Source organism: Pocillopora damicornis, chromosome 2 (assembly GCF_964200805.1).
Source record: "Pocillopora damicornis chromosome 2, jaPocDami1.2, whole genome shotgun sequence".
In the NCBI taxonomy this organism is placed as follows: domain Eukaryota; kingdom Metazoa; phylum Cnidaria; class Anthozoa; order Scleractinia; family Pocilloporidae; genus Pocillopora; species Pocillopora damicornis.
In genome coordinates, this window is record NC_142671.1 from 32,095,912 (window position 1) to 32,114,009 (window position 18,098).

The 18,098-nt window shown below is 37.9% G+C and overlaps 3 protein-coding genes, 1 long non-coding RNA gene and 1 pseudogene across 5 annotated transcripts; 2 read left to right on the top strand and 3 right to left on the bottom strand.

Annotated features, from left to right (window-relative positions):
* Window positions 1-7,170: 7,170 nt before the first annotated feature.
* Window positions 7,171-8,327, top strand: LOC149050867 (uncharacterized). The gene is made up of 2 exons (XM_089193409.1): window positions 7,171-8,154; window positions 8,319-8,327. Exons 1-2 carry the CDS (start codon window positions 7,171-7,173, stop codon window positions 8,325-8,327), a joined length of 993 nt encoding a protein of 330 aa, XP_089049535.1.
* A 4-nt stretch (window positions 8,328-8,331) lies between these two features.
* Window positions 8,332-9,550, top strand: LOC149050868 (uncharacterized). The gene has a single exon (XM_089197879.1). The coding sequence runs from the start codon at window positions 8,347-8,349 to the stop codon at window positions 9,379-9,381; it is 1,035 nt and encodes a 344-aa protein (XP_089054005.1). The 5' UTR covers window positions 8,332-8,346; the 3' UTR covers window positions 9,382-9,550.
* A 35-nt stretch (window positions 9,551-9,585) lies between these two features.
* LOC149050869 (uncharacterized) lies at window positions 9,586-10,984 on the bottom strand (annotated as a pseudogene).
* LOC149050870 (uncharacterized) lies at window positions 10,984-14,352 on the bottom strand. 2 transcript variants are annotated; one of them, XR_016184104.1, is made up of 4 exons: window positions 14,012-14,352; window positions 13,143-13,206; window positions 12,869-13,009; window positions 10,984-11,823 (listed from the first exon to the last, which is right to left on the bottom strand). It is a non-coding gene; the product is annotated as an uncharacterized LOC149050870 (long non-coding RNA). The 2 variants fall into 2 exon arrangements; XR_016184105.1 differs by having other exon boundaries at window positions 13,143-14,352.
* Window positions 14,353-14,536: 184 nt separating this feature from the next.
* LOC149050871 (uncharacterized) lies at window positions 14,537-18,022 on the bottom strand. The gene is made up of 3 exons (XM_089197880.1): window positions 17,672-18,022; window positions 16,648-17,524; window positions 14,537-15,680 (listed from the first exon to the last, which is right to left on the bottom strand). The coding sequence occupies exon 3, from the start codon at window positions 15,619-15,621 to the stop codon at window positions 15,121-15,123; it is 501 nt and encodes a 166-aa protein (XP_089054006.1). The 5' UTR covers window positions 15,622-15,680; window positions 16,648-17,524; window positions 17,672-18,022; the 3' UTR covers window positions 14,537-15,120.
* Window positions 18,023-18,098: the final 76 nt, after the last annotated feature.

The window sequence follows — 18,098 nt, forward strand, 5'->3', positions numbered from 1 at the left end:
ACACTGAACTTTAAATACTATATGAGTGTTAGCTGTGTTTGATTTTCATTTCCGTACATAAGCTTGCAATCTAACTGAGCGTGAATTAATCTTTGAAACTCGGAATGTCTATTTTGTTTTTCCTTTGAGGATTTTCGCATCTGTTCGCGTTTTAATAAAGTAAATTACGGCGCCTGGTATGTTTACAAACCTTTATTTGGTTCTTCTGTTGCTACTTGCCGGCTCGCTTGTTCCGAAACTTCACTTTCAATTATCGGAAAAAAGCTAAAAAGAAGTCCCGGAAAAGGTCGAACATAGTACAATTTGGCAGATGGCGTGACAGCTTTAGCTCAGTTCTATGCTCTATACTCTCATAGAGCACGCTCTTTCAACCAATGACAGCGCGCGTTATATCCGAACTTTATCATAAAATATTTTATTATCCATTATTTTATTCTTTTTTTTTTAAGGCACACGCTGACGCTTAAACTCAATATCAATTGATCAGGTATTTCCGATAATGACCTTTGAACCCCAAAATCACACATAGTAGGGTTGGTCTGCCTGTGGTTTGACTAACATTTATTTCGACAACATCACTGATCTTATGGGAAGATATAAGCAGAGTCGAGGCTCGACTCTGGTGATTACTTCCCATAAGGCATTTTACAACGTCAGTCACTAGAACCGACAACAGTCCTTTTGAGGACTTCTCTGATCCGCACGATAAGACTAAATGATCAAACAAGACGTCTCTCAACGATAAAAAAGCCCCTTTAATTCGTGGAGGAATACTATAACATTGCTTTCGATAATTAAAAGAAAAACCGAATTACCCTTGATACAACCATTGTTTTCAATCAAAAGAACAGATGCACTTGTTCCAAGGAAAAGAGGACGTCACTAAACACGATGGGAGAAAGGATGACGGTTGTAAGCAAACAAAGGCAAGAAGATTAAGTTAATTAAAAATTAGACTAGAAACACGAAAGTAGAAACAGTAAGCAAGAATTTCCTGAAATATGACCTAAAGTTTTTGTCGGTCGTTAAAAACTCAAACAAGTGCATGTGTTAAATGAGCTTCCGTTCATCATGTAAACGCCCGATCAAAAGTAACCTAAGCATTAAATGTGCTTAATTACAGATGAAATCCTAAAGAAACGTTGCACTTTTTGAAGCTTTTAAGAGTGTATTACCTCTGATAACTTTTGAATAAAGCTCAAGTTTTCTTTAAACTTTTCATATTCATTTGGTTTGAGTTTCACAAGTAAACGCTGACTGATAAAAAGACCTTGAAATAAGTGAACTGTCTGATTATTGGAACACGCAAAATATGCTGTTTGCTCGATCGGAAAACTGTCTTGAATTGCTCATTGAAGTAATGCACGCTTTTAAGTAACTGCTTCAACGCTTAAGAGCTGGTCAGATTATATGAAATATTGAAATCTGTGTAACTCAGTTCACAAAAAGATACTAATCCGGTGTTTGTTTGACGCAAGAGCACATGCCCTTCGACATCGATGGAGTAGTGCTGTCGTATTAACAGAGGTCGGTAATTATGAAAAGTTCCATCCTTTGCAATGGCAAAATTATAATAGATCCCGGTCTAAACGAAAATGAACTCTCTGTATCATAAAACTTTTCATCACTTCCCTTTTTTCGAGTGGAAAAAAAATTGGAAGATTGCCTACTTCAAAGAAAATGTACGTACTCCAATAATTGGCAGTAGTTATTGATACATGAAAATTCATAATACTCTATAGTTGTTACCAAATCGTGATCAACGAATCTGATTCCTACTTTGCGGTCGCCCGATTTTGTTAATTACTCGTATGACTATATGAGGGGTCATCGTCGCCATAATCCTATTTCAAATTCTGTTATGTACAACCTGTGTAGTTTATAAATTCATTTCCGAAAACACTAGAACAGAAATTGAATAAACGGAATAGAATTTGGGAAGAAAGAATTGAAATTACATAAGCAGAGCGGAAGTTGAGAAATCACGAACACAACGTAACACAAAATTAGGGCATCAGAATAGAAACTGAGGCTGTTCTATTTTCTGTTCTGTTGATCAGTGAAACGAGTGCAACCTGGGAAAAACCCGGTTGAACATTATAATTTATGAATATTAATGCAGTCGTTCCCGCGCAAAGAAAATTTATTATTCCACTTTCAAAGTGGCTGCCGTGTGGCAGTGTGTGCTTAGTTATGTCGTTGACATGCAAAGGTGTTTTGAAAGGGGTAACCAAACCGCGGATGGTTTAGATTATATGGTATTTCGCCTTGATTGGGTAATTAATATCCTTGTGAGATATTCGGGTACAGAAGGAATTGACCCAAGGGGTATTCGACCTTCTTCGTGATTACTTCACCGCGGGAACTATATTAACAGGAATGCAAGGAAGACCAGAGTTCAGTATTCCAAAAGAACAGCTACAGTTCCTTACCGAGCAATGGTTTAATATTCTCACAATATTATATAACATAATATTCTTTTTACTATCGAAAAGCGATTGCAAGAATTTGGTCTCGGCTGTAGGAGGGAGACATCAGGGCCCATTAAAAACTGCAAAACCGTAGAAAAACTCATTCAAAACCGAAAAAAAAATTCGATCAAAACCGAAATCCGCGTGCGAAACTGTCCAAACCGATACATTTTCAAATCCCAGTTATCAAAAGAGGCGTGAACCCCCTGAGGATTCCTACGATATTTCAATTGGTTTGTCACGCATTCCTCTCAGTAATTTAGCGGCTATTCGAAATCATTCGAGGCGTGTAATTGCCACTCAGATCAAAGAGAAACCGGAACCCAAATAGGTTAGATAGGAAAAACTGAAAACCGCATCGGATATCAAATCCGAAAACCCGTTTGTATTTTTCGCGAAAACCTAAAACCACATGCTGAAAAACGATAAATCCGCAAACCGTAATAAACACCAAAACAAAAAAACCGCATTTTTTTTGCACAAAAACAGAGAAACCGATCCAAAAAATAGCCAAAACCGCAAAACCGAAAATCCCAATGCCCTCCTCCTGTAGAGAAGTGTATAGCACAACGAGTGATGGACAGCTGGATACAGTAATAAATTGTATTTTGACCGACTTTCCGGTAACCGGGTACAAAAGAATGACTGGATTTTTAAGAGCAAAAGGAATTGTTTTTCAACAAAACAGAATACGTGAAGCGACGAGAAGGATAAATCCAGAGGGAATATAATCACGTGCCCTTAGATTACATTAGTTGAAGTTCTCCAGCCTAATTGGCACTAAGTCTGCGTCCTAATCTGGAGATACAATGAAGTTGGACTGTAATTTCACAGTCTTGGTTTCCCATTCTTACTGACATTTAAGCCTGTGCGCCTAATTTTTGACCTTAGTGAGTGTTCTGAAATGTCAGCAGAGGTGGAATCCTCCGTTCTTCCTGGATCCGAAGTCACGGTTGATCACCTAAAGCAGCTTTGTTGTATGTTTTCTTGTCATCTCGAAAGCGTGAGAATATTTTCGTACAGTGAATTATTGTATATACATAGTTTATATATAGTAAATACGCATTGTTAGGTTGGTTCTCACCAGGCACACCCTATAGGCATATAGGCAGATAATATAGGCAGATCCAAGCGGTTCCAGTGGCAAGACTGCCTTAAGTAACTCAGTTGGCTTTAATGACTCAACTGCCCAGCTCATGCAAATAGGCCAGAAATCTAGGCTAATAAGCAAACCTCAAAATAATGATCAGAATTCAATGGCCGATCGGTTCGAGTGACCCAATATGTCAATTGACTTAACGGCCTCAAATGTCAACCCACATTGACCTAAACGGTTCCAGCGATCCAATTATCTCGAATGACCCAACTGCCTCAAATTACCAAATTAACTATGAGTAAAGAGCGATAAAGGTTCGTAAAAAACAGGGTGTAAAGATTCGTAAAGATAATTCAAGAGGCAGAAAGACTAACTGTGCATAAAGACCGCTAAAGGTCCGTAAAAAGCAGTGCGTAAAGATTCGTAAAGAAAATTAAAGACGTGTAAAGATCATCTCTGCCTAAAGGCCGTTAGAGGCCCGTAAAGAACAGTGTAAAGATTCGTTAAGATATTTAAGGACGCGTAAAGACTAGCTGTGGGTCAAGAGAGCTAGAGGTCCGTACATAACAGTGGGTAATTATTAGAACCATTTAAAGTCTGTAAAGAACAGTGCGCAATGATTCGTAAAAAGATTTTAAGAATTTAAGACGCATAAAGACTAGCTGCGCGTAAGAACCGCTAAAGGTCCGTCAATTGCAGTGCGCAAAAATTCCTAAAGAAACTTAAAGAAACATAATGAGTTCACAAAGAAACACATCCAAATCACTCGGTAATTCACTGATGACCGATCAGACACATTTATTTCACATATTTTGGTACTTCTTTCAATAATGATCCGTGAACTATAACCATCCCCATCGACGCCCTTAACGCGCCTTTAATATCGATTTCAGAGTCTTTGCGCAGTCTCTGCGTTAACGCATGTTTACGGAACACGGAATTTGTTTTTTGCGCAAGAAATGAGAATGAGTAAATTGGTGATTTCATGCTGCGTTATAATATTAATTTTATTACTTTGCAAGTCGTATAAGCAGCCGGAGTAACCAATTCATATACAAACTTTCTTGCGATAGTTGTTCTAAAAATCCATATTTATCACTTCATTGATTTATAGAACAGTTTCCTAACGTTTCAAATTCGTCAATAAAGTACGCACAAAACCACGCACAAAACCATGATCGGTTTGTTTTCTTTGTAAAAATTCAACAAGGATATTTAAATCCGTTTGCAGAAGCGTAGCGGGAACGAACAACAGCGGAAACGTCCTGACTTAAATATGACGGAAACGTAACTTGACATTACCGTTCCGGAAACATGACGGAAACTTGATAGAATCAATAGGACTTGGTATAACACGTTTCCGCAAAACGTAAATGTAGCGGAAACATGAAGCTTTATGTTTCCTTCACGTTTAAGAAATGCGGAACCATGGGATTTCGTCATGTGGTTTAAATATAAGAAGCTACCAAGTTGCAAGCCCACTGGCACTATGACACATCGATGACAGTCACAAACTTATCAGGTACCAAAGATTCAATCCATGATCGTCAAATTAACCAGGTTGAAAAACATAATGATGAAGAAAGAAAGAAAGATGGTAGATTTTTGAGCTTGACAAAAAAATTAATAATTAGTTTTTGTCACATGCTTGGGACAAAGAAAAAATATACACAAAACATGACAAATTTTGAAACTTTTCCAACCAGAAGGTTTGAATGTCAAAACTTAAACTTATAATAGCTGGTCTTAGCCTGTGATTTTCAAATCGACGGGGTTGGTGGGGACAGGAGGGTGGGAGCCCTTGGAAAGGGGTGGGAAAAGGGAGGGTGGGAAGGAGACATCCTGAGGCTGAGGGAACCTTGAAAATTTGAGAAACATTTTGGGGCAAAGAGAATAGAACCACTGCAGGAAAGGGAGGAGAAGTGAGAGTCAAAGGTACTTTAAATGGGAGGTTCATACCCCCTGCCCTCCCCCCCCCCCCCCAACAATTTAGGTCGGGGTGACCCCTGATTGAAGTCATTACGTCATAACATTTAAATTTAAAAATCAGATTTTGTTTGTATTGCAATCTGTTTGCTTTACACCGTGTTCCTGCCAAGAATCAACAGGAATCTCTAGATGTTGCAAGAGGCATATAATAGAGCTCCTTTAATCCTTTAACCCCCATGAATGATCAAGACAGAATTCCCCTCACAATATCTCTACAATATCAACCAAAGAAGTGATGAGAACAAAGAAAAATATCAATTTGGGAATAATTTTTTGATCCAATACTAAATTCTCTAAACTAATATTATAAGAATTGTAGGGTTGACAGTAAGGAGAGTTACAAATTTGATCTGGGAGTTAAAGGGTTAAGCACAGAAAAAGGGGAGGGAGTAGGCCTCTATTACACATCTTTGGATCTGTAGTATGTTGGGTTTGGCACAGTTCGGAGAGACGAGTGGCATTGGAGTTTAACAACCTAGAAGTAAATCAAATTAATTTGATTTTAAAGAATGTAGGAATAACAAGGACTTAAGCAATTCATTGAGGCTGGTGGGTAATACAACATAGAAAAATATATTTGCCTGAACTGTTGTGACTCAGAAACAAAGGACAAATCAAAAACCTCTAAGGTATAGTCAATAACAGAAACTGATGTATCTTCATCATGTCTGTCATTTTTGGACATAAATCACTACCACTCTCCTTTTCAGATTATTGATGAGCTTTATGGCTTAGATTTTTATGGTCCACACTGATCAGAAGAATATGATGGTCCAACTTCTTGCTATGGAACTTCATCTGTGGAGGTGCCACAGAACAAAATAGCCATAAATCCCCTACAAGATTCATTAATCGATCAACACTGCTTATGTAGCTTATGAAAGTAAAAGTGGTCTAAAATACTCATTCAGCTGTAACAGTACCTGGGCTTGGCCCACCACATATAACAACCAATTGATATTACATTTAAATGAGACTTTGCATGTGTTACTTTTATTAATAAACAAAGAGAATAGTTATGGTTTTTGAAGTTAAAAGATAAACTCCTTTTCATATGTGAAAAGATAGAGGGGCCGCAGCCAGGATAAAACATCTTGTAAAATTTAAAAAACGATCTCTGGCTAAAACTTTTAAAAAATACGAGCTTTCGGCTGTTTGCGCTACAGCCTTCAACGGGTAAAATGATAAAAAGGTAAGAAATACTAGGTGTGAAGTACAAAGTAGGAAATTAAAAATGCTAATAACTAAGAATGTTTGTTAAAAATACTAGGTGTGAAGTATAAAGTAGGAAATTTGTTTGAAGGCTGTAAGCAAGTTGAAGGCTGTAGCGCAAACAGCCGAAAGCTCGTATTTTTTAAAAGTTTTAGCCAGAGATCGTTTTTTAAATTTTACAAGATGTTTTATCCTGGCTGCGGCCCCTCTATCTTTTCACGTATACGCCAAGAGGCTGGGCAGAAAGCCCTTTCGCTCGCTCGACGCTTAGAGAAAACAACTTTCAAATTTGAAGCACATCATCGTCACCTACACTTCACTCACAAAGCATTGGATAACCAACTTGTACCTAAATCTCTGCGATTCAAACCACCAGGCAGCCATCCTGTTTTCCAACAAATAATGAATCGCGCTAGCAAGCACTGCCTACGAGCAAGAATAACCATCTGCCATGAGCACATCAAAACATCAAGGACTGCCATCGAAAACACCAAGCGTGAACTGTGCTCCCTAATCAAGGAGGACACCTATGCGACCTTGCTACTATTCCTAAAGAACAGAGCCACATCTTTCAACAACAACACCAACACCAGACACGCCAAGAAACTTGCTACTATGAAATCCACTGGTTATCAAAAGTCTGATATCGACAAGAACAACTGGGTTGTGAACCTTTCCACCAAACCACTCTTACCAGAAGAACGATCTCTCCTAGAGAAAGGTCCAAAATTCGCTCCGACGCCCACAAGCATTCCACACAAGAACATTGTGTCTGAAATCGAAGCGGCTATTCGTCACCTTCCTGATATTTCTAAAGATGCTGTTAGAACTAGTTCTGCTGCCATCCTACATAGAGCAAGACTGCCGGCGCATAAGAATATTTCTAAGGAAGAAAGAAAAGCTTTAAACGATCTTAAGAAGGATCATTCTAGAGTCATAATGAAAGCCGATAAGGGAAACTGCTTTGTCGTCATGGACAGATCAGACTACGACAACAAAATGGAGACTTTGCTCAATGACAGATCCACCTATGAACTAGTTTCCACATCACCTTTCCGCCGGATTGAACGCGAATTGAATGCCATGTTACTCTCCTTAAAGAGACAAAAAAAGATTGATGACCCAACCTATCGTAAACTTCACTCAACCGACGGCACACCACCAGCGATCCGCGGCTCAGTTAAACACCACAAAGAAGGGAACCCACTGAGACCCATTGTCACCTGTATTGGCTCAGCCCTCTACAACACGTCCAAGTTTCTAACGGATATTCTATCTCCAATTCAAAATCGTAACGGATACTCTGTTGCCAATTCCTTACAGTTTTCCAAAGAAATATCTGACATCAAGATCGACGAGAACGAAGTCTTGGTTTCCTTCGATGTTGTATCACTGTTCACCGCGATCCCTGTTGACAAAGCATGTGATTACATCAAGATCAAACTGGAACAGGATGCCTCTCTTCCATCCAGAACAAATTTGGACATCGATGACATAATATCACTCCTCCAATTTACCCTGTCCAACAACTATTTTATGTTCAATGACAGAATCTATAAACAAGTACACGGATGTGCTATGGGCAGTCCAGTCAGCCCTGTAGTGGCCAATCTCTGTATGGAAGAGATCGAGGAAAGTGCGATTTACAGTTCATCCGTCCCTCCTAAAATCTGGAAACGTTATGTTGATGATAGCTTCTGCATTATCAAAAAAGACAATGTGCGAGCTTTCCATGACACATTAAATTCAATTGACGCCAACATCTCTTTCACCATCGAAATTGAAAGTGACAATAAGATCTCATTTCTCGACACTTTGGTCACCCGTAGAAATGGCACCATCGCTATAGATGTTTACAGAAAACCTACGCACACGGACAGATATCTAGACTACAATTCTCACCATGATAATAAACACAAGGCCAGCACAGCAGCAACCCTTCTACACAGAGCCCTAAAGCTACCCAACTCCTCCGAAGGAAAAGAACGAGAACTAAATCGAGTTTATTCAGCACTTAAGTCTAATGGTTATCCATCGATTTTCATTAAAAACATCCAGACCAAAAAAACCCGACGCTCAACAGTGTTGTCCCCGGAGGAACTTGTTGGCACATTTTTCAAGATGGTCGAGGCGTCCGAATCACGCAAGTTGTTCGCCTCTCTTCCATACATTAAAGGCGTAACAGAACCTCTGACTCGTGTCCTCAAAAAACACGACATCACAGTGGTGAACAAACCACTCATCACCCTCCAACAACAGTTCCCGGCCCCAAAATTCCGACCATTATTGGAATCTCAAACAAATGTTGTTTATAAAATTCCTTGTGGTGACTGTTCATGGTGTTATATTGGTGAGACTGGCAGGGCCTTCAACACAAGAAAGAAAGAACACCTCAGAAATGTGAAAACCGCAGCAAAAAGCTCAAGAATTTCCAATCACGTCTGGGCCAATACTCACGCAATAGACTTTGATAATGCATCTATTATTGACAAAGGCAGTTTTAGAACAAGAAAAACACTAGAAGCGTGGCATTCCAAGTTAACTCCCAATGCGGACAACAATTCCTGTCCTTTGCCCGGACAATACAACATTCTTTTTAACAAACATTCTTAGTTATTAGCATTTTTAATTTCCTACTTTATACTTCACACCTAGTATTTTTAACAAACATTCTTAGTTATTAGCATTTTTAATTTCCTACTTTGTACTTCACACCTAGTATTTCTTACCTTTTTATCATTTTACCCGTTGAAGGCTGTAGCGCAAACAGCCGAAAGCTCGTATTTTTTAAAAGTTTTAGCCAGAGATCGTTCCTTTTCATATATTTCTAACACCTTCAAGCTTTAAATTCTTGTATTTAATGAAATTGACATGAGTAACATTCATCGATGGCTGCTGATTGACTGTTTGTATGTATATTAACAACATAAAATTATTGGGAACTAATTGCTCACACTTGCAAAAGCAGGAATTTGTGAATACATGCTATGATATGAAGGAAAAATATGAACTGGAATTAATTTCAACATGTAGCATGAAACATAATCATTTAAGCCAAAAAAAGTAACATACAAATTTCCGCAAAAATAAGGGGAAAAAACATTGATTTCAGATTGGAAAATGTAAGTTACAGTGAAGTAAAAACCAATCATGGAAAACAAGTCAGTAATGTGCACTATTAAAATTAATTGAGTATTCCCATTATAGTCTAAACCAAACAAAACATTTTATCAAAGAACACTGTCCTTCAGAAACTATTGAACATGTATCTAGATCTTTCCAAACCACACTTTACCATGTGAAATGGAAAGATCCATACATTTCATAAAATTGTCATATTCGGTGAGGTATGTTGGTATCTTCAACACCTTAAAAGAGGTGCCTGCTTCTGCCAGGACTTTGTTTGGTGTCTTTGCAAGAAAGGCAACTGTCAACTTTTCTTCAGTGATTGGAAGGGAGGGCCAGCAAATCCAGAATTGCAAGAGCCCTGTAGTGTTTCTCCATCTTTTGAGCCATCTTAATTAATAAAAATAAGAAAACAAGACATAAAAATTAACACTTTCTCATCAAAAGGAAGTTTTGCAGCTCAGGCCGTGAGAATGTATTCAAGATGTAACAATTTTCTGAGATTTCCCAGAATCGTTATGGTATCCACACATTTTGTTTTCCATTACATGTAACTTATCAATGGGTCAGAGGATACACAGTTGGGACTCGTCTTGCCACAGTCTGATAATGACTTACTCAAAGCCAGAAATGCAGAAACACTGTTTTGCATATGGGCACATAAAAATTTCCCAAATCTAAAAAAGATGGCTCCAATGACAGTTAGTTTTACAATACTGATGGTAAAACAAATTTCATTGTGTAAGTTACAGTGCCCCTAAGAAGAGACTGATTTCTAAAAATAGGGGTCATCAATTGTACAGCTGAAGAGCTAGATCTTGACAAAAATAATTCAATTGCCACAAGGTAATTAAGTGTTACGAGGATTTCTTTGGCATGCCTGACATTGCATCATGAATTTGCATGTGCAACAAGGATGTGTATGAACAATTAGCATGAATCTCAAAAGACATTCATTCAAGATTTCTGTACCTCTGGTATTCAGCTCATCTAAGTACTTTTCAAAGTACTCTGCAGCTTTTTCTGTGCTGTCATCTGTTTGATTATAGTTGCTGTACTTGTGGATGTTGCTGGACAAGGTCAATTCCAGTTAAGGCCATAAACACTGCTCACTACTTTAGTTTTAAAAATTTTTTTAAAAAATATTAAAAAAATTAAAAAAAAAAGATTAAAAAAAGAGGCAGTTGTTGATTACCAGAAAAATGACCAAACTTGGGTTTGGGCCTTAACAGTAATTATTCACAACTGTTATGATAAGCCTAACAAATCTGGTTACAGAATACATGCTGTATTATCTCTACAATTAGAGTTGTGTAGTAAAAAATAATATAAATGTGCAGTCTGGAAGTCAGTTACTCCTTGGCTACAATTTTTAAATTAATAATTTATTTACTTATAACCCACATACACGAACTTGCTGAATCTTACTTAGCTAAACAAGTTCTTATATTTTTGGGTTTGAAAATGGCAAATTTCCATGGGCAGGTCACTTAAAAGAATGCACAATCATCTTGCCAACAAGGACAACGAAGGAGCTGGATACCAGGTTGTAATCACAGGGTGGTACAAGATGACCAGCCTCTCCTTCAAACAATTTAATGCCACTGAACTTCCCTCTCTATAACTCCTGCATCAAATAATAGAATGCTCTGCTTGGAATGGCACCAGCATCTACCTCTAATTCTACTGTACCAGAGATTTGAAATTGGATGTTTAAGAGACTTTGTAGGTTAAATCTTGGATTTTTATACTTCCTCAACACCTAAGTTATGATGCTTTTGTCTCTAATTATGAATAGATGTTCTTTAGGTAAATGGGACTGCACAGTGCAGGTAACAAACTGCATCAAAGCTTCCTTCTGATCCAATTTCCTCATTCCCCAGGCTGATGAGGCTGTATTTCAATCTGCACTGTCTTCATCTTCATTTTCTTTAATTCAATTTAAAGAAAGAAAGAAAGAAAATTATAAAAATCTTTCAGGGATCCACATTTCTGGTCATCAGGTAATCCAAGACAACCACAACATCATTCAGACAAGTATGACAACACAAAAGCTTGTCCAACAAAATTTGAATTTTTCTAAAAGTATTGTTGTGTGTGACAGATGTGAGAAACATGAACTTTTTAGATACGTTTTCTCATTTGGGATTTCCTACAAGTTGTAAAATGTGGCACTATTTTGACAAAGTGTTGCAACTAGAAGAAAAATGAAAGAAAAAGGAGATAAAACAAAAACAGATAGATATGTTCCTGAGCAAGTATTCATAATAATATTGATTATTGTGAACTCCATTGTAAAAAAAGTGCTTCTGGACCAAACAAATGAATCAATAATACTAAAAAGCAAGCTTTCAATTTATTTGTCATTGCTTTTCTTTAGTCTATAATGCAATACTATGGGCAGATTGCAAGCAAGTAAAATCTAGCCATGGCAAGTATATTTTTCAACATACTTGCATAGCTGATGATTTTGAGAAAAATACTAATACTGGATCCCTGATCTTTACTTCAGGACTGTGATTTCCTTAGCTTGAATTTTTAATGTTAAATGTGCAACTTTGGCCCTACCTAATGTATTCAAAGAGCTGTACTAGATAATATTAAAAAATGAAGCACATAAACATTAATATATATCTCCCAGAAATTTTCAGTCATAGTTCTGACTTTCATCATTAACAAAGGACAACTAGAAACTATAGAGTAACAAATAGTTCAATTTATCACAGAAAGCCTTGAAAGGAAACAACTAGTTCAATATAGTTATCTGAGTACTTAGGTAAATAGGCTGAAACATCTGAGTTGAATTGTGTTATTCCCTCATATCTGTGGTTTGTGATTAATACAAGCTATTCAAGTCTTCTCCCAACATTCCCTATTATGTATGTTCAATTAAGTGCATTTGAGCAAACATACAAGTTCCTGTATAAACCCAAATCAACCTTAATTTTCATCATTCACTATGTTTTAGTCTAACCTTTCTTATTCATCACTCCACTCAATAGATAATCAATTGCACCAGAAAGATCCTGACTCCCCTGCAGAAGTGCATGTTGAATTTTTTCTGAAGTATCTCCAGGAAAAATTTCCATCAACTGACTCTCCAAACTTGCTCTATCTTAAAATGACAAAAGTACCCAAATTCTGGTAAGTCTGCTGCATTGAAAGTGGTTGCTGGATAACAAAAATATCCATTATACAGATCAATTTATGTTCTAAAACTGCCTTCCTTTTAAATATTGACCTCTCACCTTCTGAAATTGTGTTCAGCATATCACATTCCTCATTCAGTTTATCACCATCAGCAGAGGTACCCTGGCATTTGAAACATATACCAGTGTGAATTCTGATCTATAGCAACAAGTATATTGATAGAGTTAATATTATTTTACATCAAAAGCAAGGGAGTTAACTTCAATTTACATTTTAAACTAGTTGTATGGTATTGGAAAGCAGTGTTATCATTTGAACCTGTGATACATGTAAAGGTGTGCCAGGGAAAAGTTGCAACTTAAATTAATTTCTATTGAGCAAAAAATGGTTATTAACCTCCACCAATCCCAGAGGGTTTTCAGTTGCTGCCAGTGTTTAAGATTCCCTTCTCGCATGAAAGGAAACAGTGTAAACATTCCATATTAATGTAAACAGAGGTTTTACCATAATAACCGGCACTTTTGACATTTTCCAATTAACACTATTATAGTTTTTATTGCTCAAGTTGTCGTTCAATGTTATCCTCAGTTCAAATTTTGTTTTACTTTGTTTTCAATTGTTATCATACATTGCATACCAAAAACAAAGGAAAATAAAATTTGAACCAAAGAAAAATGCAAATGGTTTCACACAATCATAGGAGTGTGTAATACAAGTGCAGCAAAAAATACTTATTACAAGACAGAAACAGTAACTTGACAATTGCTTGAGTTTCATGTACAAAGCATATCAGCCTGTACAGAGTCTAATCCAACTTTATTTCGACTGCCACTAACAGAACAGTCCAATGATTGCATTCTGTGTGAAACTCAAGTAACTGTCAACTTAAAATTAATTTTCTATCTTTAGATTAGTATATAAAGCTGTAAACAGTACAAAGACATGTAAGAGTGCAGGCACAACTTACAGTGTTCTGACTTTGCACTGGGCCTGGTGCTGCCTAAAGGTGGCCAAAGATACATTCTCCTCCACACACCAGACACTTGACACTGAGCACATTTTCACCCTTGACATTTAGACAAAAGCTCTTGTTATAAAACTAGTACCTTCAGATAACTTAAAGTAAAGGCACATTTTCACCTTTGACCTTTAAACAAAAGCATTTGCCATCAAACTAGTAACTTCAGATAACTTAAAGTAAAAGCTTGGAAGTAGCTGTAGTACAGAAATGAATTATTCATTAGGTAATTTCATGTAATATTTACTCAAACACTACAAACCACCTACAGCCTGTAGGTTCTGAAGCCATCCCCCCCTTTGTGTAACTAATAAAACTATCCAGGGGGTGGGGGTTTTAATTAAACTGGTCTTGTATCCACTTACATGTACCTGTTCAATACTTAGATTCTCTAACATGTCTAGTTCCTTTTTGGAGTGGCCCTATGTAGGCCAGTGCTTGGCCAAGTCCAGCAGCATCGCACAGGAATGAATATCAGATGGAGGGGTGATTAACAACAGTTTTGAGCTCGGTTACCCACTTCTTAGCGATTCAAACCCACCACCAATCTGGTTTTTTACATCAAGTGCAGTTGCCTTACACTTTCCGGCGTCCAAGCCCACACTCTGCAACGCAATTTTTTGAGCACATGAAGGGACAGAAGTAGCTTGTGTGGACCCATGGCAGAAAAATGTATGAGTCTAGGTCTCTTTGACCTGAAAGGTCCGGGGTTTTTTGGCAGCTGGAGGTCTTGCAGACGCAGAAGAGGAACGGGCGGCTGAATAATGAGCGAAAGAGTGATCGAGTGTCTTGAAGATCCAGTACTTCAATAGCTGACAAATGATGGTGAGCAGCAGCATCTTCTTCTACTATAATGTCATAAACAGGCTTCCTTGTTTTAGGATCATGGGCTTTTTTAGCCAAATTTACAACATCTTGTGGGGATAAAGTTCCATCCCAGTTATTGTTACCATGGTCTTTTTTACTAGTGACTGACTCTGCCAGTGAGGCGATAAAGTCATTCTTGGAGCCATGATGAACATTCTTAGCCAGCTTTGTTAGTTCATCTTTTTGCAAGTTTAAACGACGGGCCACCTCTCTAGATGTAAACTTGCGTCCCCCATCCTGCTTGTTTCTGCTTGTTGACGAGATAGAAGATCTTCAGTCGCAATCGATTGTGATTTCAATGGAGTCATGATCGGCTCCAACAGGCGTGCAGGAGGGCCAGGAACAGTGGAATTTACGGGGGTTGTCAGCTCCAACAGATGTGCAGCAGGGACAGGAACAATAGAGTTAGCAGGAGTTGTCGACTCCAACAGATGTGCAGGAGGGCCAGGAACAGTGGAGTTTACGGGAGTTGTCGGCTCCAACAGATGTGCAGGAGGGCCACAAACAGTGGGGCAAGGATATGCTGAACTGTCTCTATTGGCTTGTTGTTGAAGGGATTCAGATGTGGGAGCAACATTTACAAGTATGTCTACCAACTGACACCACAAGTCTCTTGCTGCTGCAGCTTCTTCACCCTTCCTAGCACTGCTGAAGTTGAACAGCACCTGCAGTATTGCTGCCTTACAGGACATGTGGGTGCAGAGTTTTGCTGACCCATTTTTTAACAGATATTCATCTTGTACAACTAAACCTTAAGGGGACAAACCAGAACTTAAGTTATGACATCAGTGGGCAGTGATGCTGTGTTTTTAGAAAGCTAGCATTTTAAATTCCTGTTGTAATTAAATTCCTGTTGTAATTTATAAGGGAACCCATTTTGAAAGTAAATTTTCCAGTAACTTAATCAAACAGTTTTTTTCCTTTCACTCCGTTCAGGACTGTTATTTTAAGCCTCCCTTTTGCAAACTTGTAAAATATCATTTAAATCTTTGGTCAAAACTACCTCAGGCACTTTAGGTTAGAGCATATAAACTCAACTGAGCTGATGAAGTCTTTTAAGCACTGGACAAAACACCTTAGATATTTGGCAGAAATTAAAGTAAGCTCTAATGTAGCATTAACTGTATTGTTACTTTGGTGTGCCCATTTTAGTGAAATGACAAGAAAAGGGCATTAGAGTAATAAATCCATGCATAAATATATGTTGAAAAATTTAATAAGGGGCAGGTGTATTTAATCGTCAGTATCTTGGAGTTATTTTTTATTATGCTCTTCAATTTTTAGTGACTTAAACTGACTTTATTGAAAATTAAAAAGCACAATTTAAATAATTTAGATAAATCAACATGCATACGATAAATATTGTATTGGATTGTCTGCAACAATAACCAAAAGAAAGACGATACAGCATATTATATTTTTAGGGAGAAAGATACAAGGGTTTGAAATCACACCTCGCTCATATACAAACATGGACCTGCAATATACTGTAATCGTAATGTTTTCAGCCTATAAGGGTAACATAGTTCGAGTGATCAGGGTTTTCATTGCAGTGTTCGATTGATTGTTCAATCCAGGGGAAATAAGTTTCTTTTCGCGTAATCGCAGGTTATCAGAAGGCTTGACAAATAGTACCCTATTGCCCATTACCTCGATTCTTTAGACGATAGCTGATAAACTACATTGAATTCGTGAAAAGATTCGTAAATTCCACTTACCGTGTCTTTCTAGTATGTGATCGAGATCTTTGAATCCTCTTTGCTCTACATGGACTTTGACTCCTAGTGCGAGCAGAAATGATTCGTCGATCACGAAGTATTTACTGCCACCTTTCAAGATCGGCTTGAAACTTTTTGGCCAGTTAATTTCTCCATCAGAAGATTCATCCGTTGTCAAACTCAACACCCTGATTTTGCAACATAACTAACCACAAGAAATTGTAGATCGGTAGATCGCCTCAGCTGAATTTTGTCCATGCGGCGTGAACGCGAACGGATGTTTACAAATTGTGAATGAACTATTGTCAAGAAGCAACCAATTGCGTGTTGTGTCTTGCTTGTTGTCAGCAGTCACGCAAGCCGACCACCAATCACGCGGCGTTCGCTGATCGATCGATCCACAAAGTCGACCGAATCAAGCAAAACAGAGGTAATGTTTATAACCAAAGAAACGAGAAGAGGAACAAAAGTAAAAAAAGTCCCGAAATCGACTCTCAAGTCGCATTACAACACTTCAAGGGGGGTTTGTTTACGCGAGTCATTACGTGCATTGAAAACTCTACAACGTATTTTATTAATTTATTATACTCATTACTCGTACTTTTATGTTTTCCACTGGATAAAAATATCTTAGAAAGCAACAAAGCAAGTTCTCAATGATTTAAGAACCCTGTTTAAAATCTATATGGTATATTTACACCGCTTGTTGGGGGCGCGCGGCGCATGCAATGTTTACTTCTACTTGAAAAGACTTGTGAGCTGATAAGTGCTTGGGTTTGATCCGAGGTTGATGTCTTTGACATGTTGCCCAACACACCGGAATGCGTAGCAATTATTAGACATCAATCAAGCAGATTCCCGGGAGAGTTTATTTCATCTGTTGACAAAAGAAAAATATCTCACCTACATCAGAGAAGTTGCGCTCTTCACGATCTTCGGAGGCATGCCGGCATGTCGGCAAACTCATCGGAATGAATAAGTATTGAGAAAGAACAATAGCCTGAATATATGAATACTTAACAACCTCAATTTTTGAGGTTCACGTTTAATCCGCTATGGAGTTGTCATGAATTCTGCATCGCTCTCTGTTAGGTGGCGTTTCCCTGATGTTGTTGCACTGTAAACAATGGCCGAGCCTGTCTTTCGATTGATGTGAAAAGAGGTGTTTCGTCTGCGTTTTCCTGACCGCTGTTATGTGCCTCAATGAGATCCTTAACTTCTTGCGGCAAAGAGATGCACCTCGCGGGGGAATCTTCGCCTTCTCCTCGCGCGAGAACGATCGCATCAATATTCATTAATTATAATGTTCAACTGGGTCTTTCCCAGGTTGCACTCCATTCTGTTACTCCAATTTTTGTTACGTTGTGTTTATAACGTCTCAGATTTCGTTCTGCTTATGTAATTTCAATTCTGTATTGCTAAATTCTATTGCGTTTGTTAAATTTCTGTTC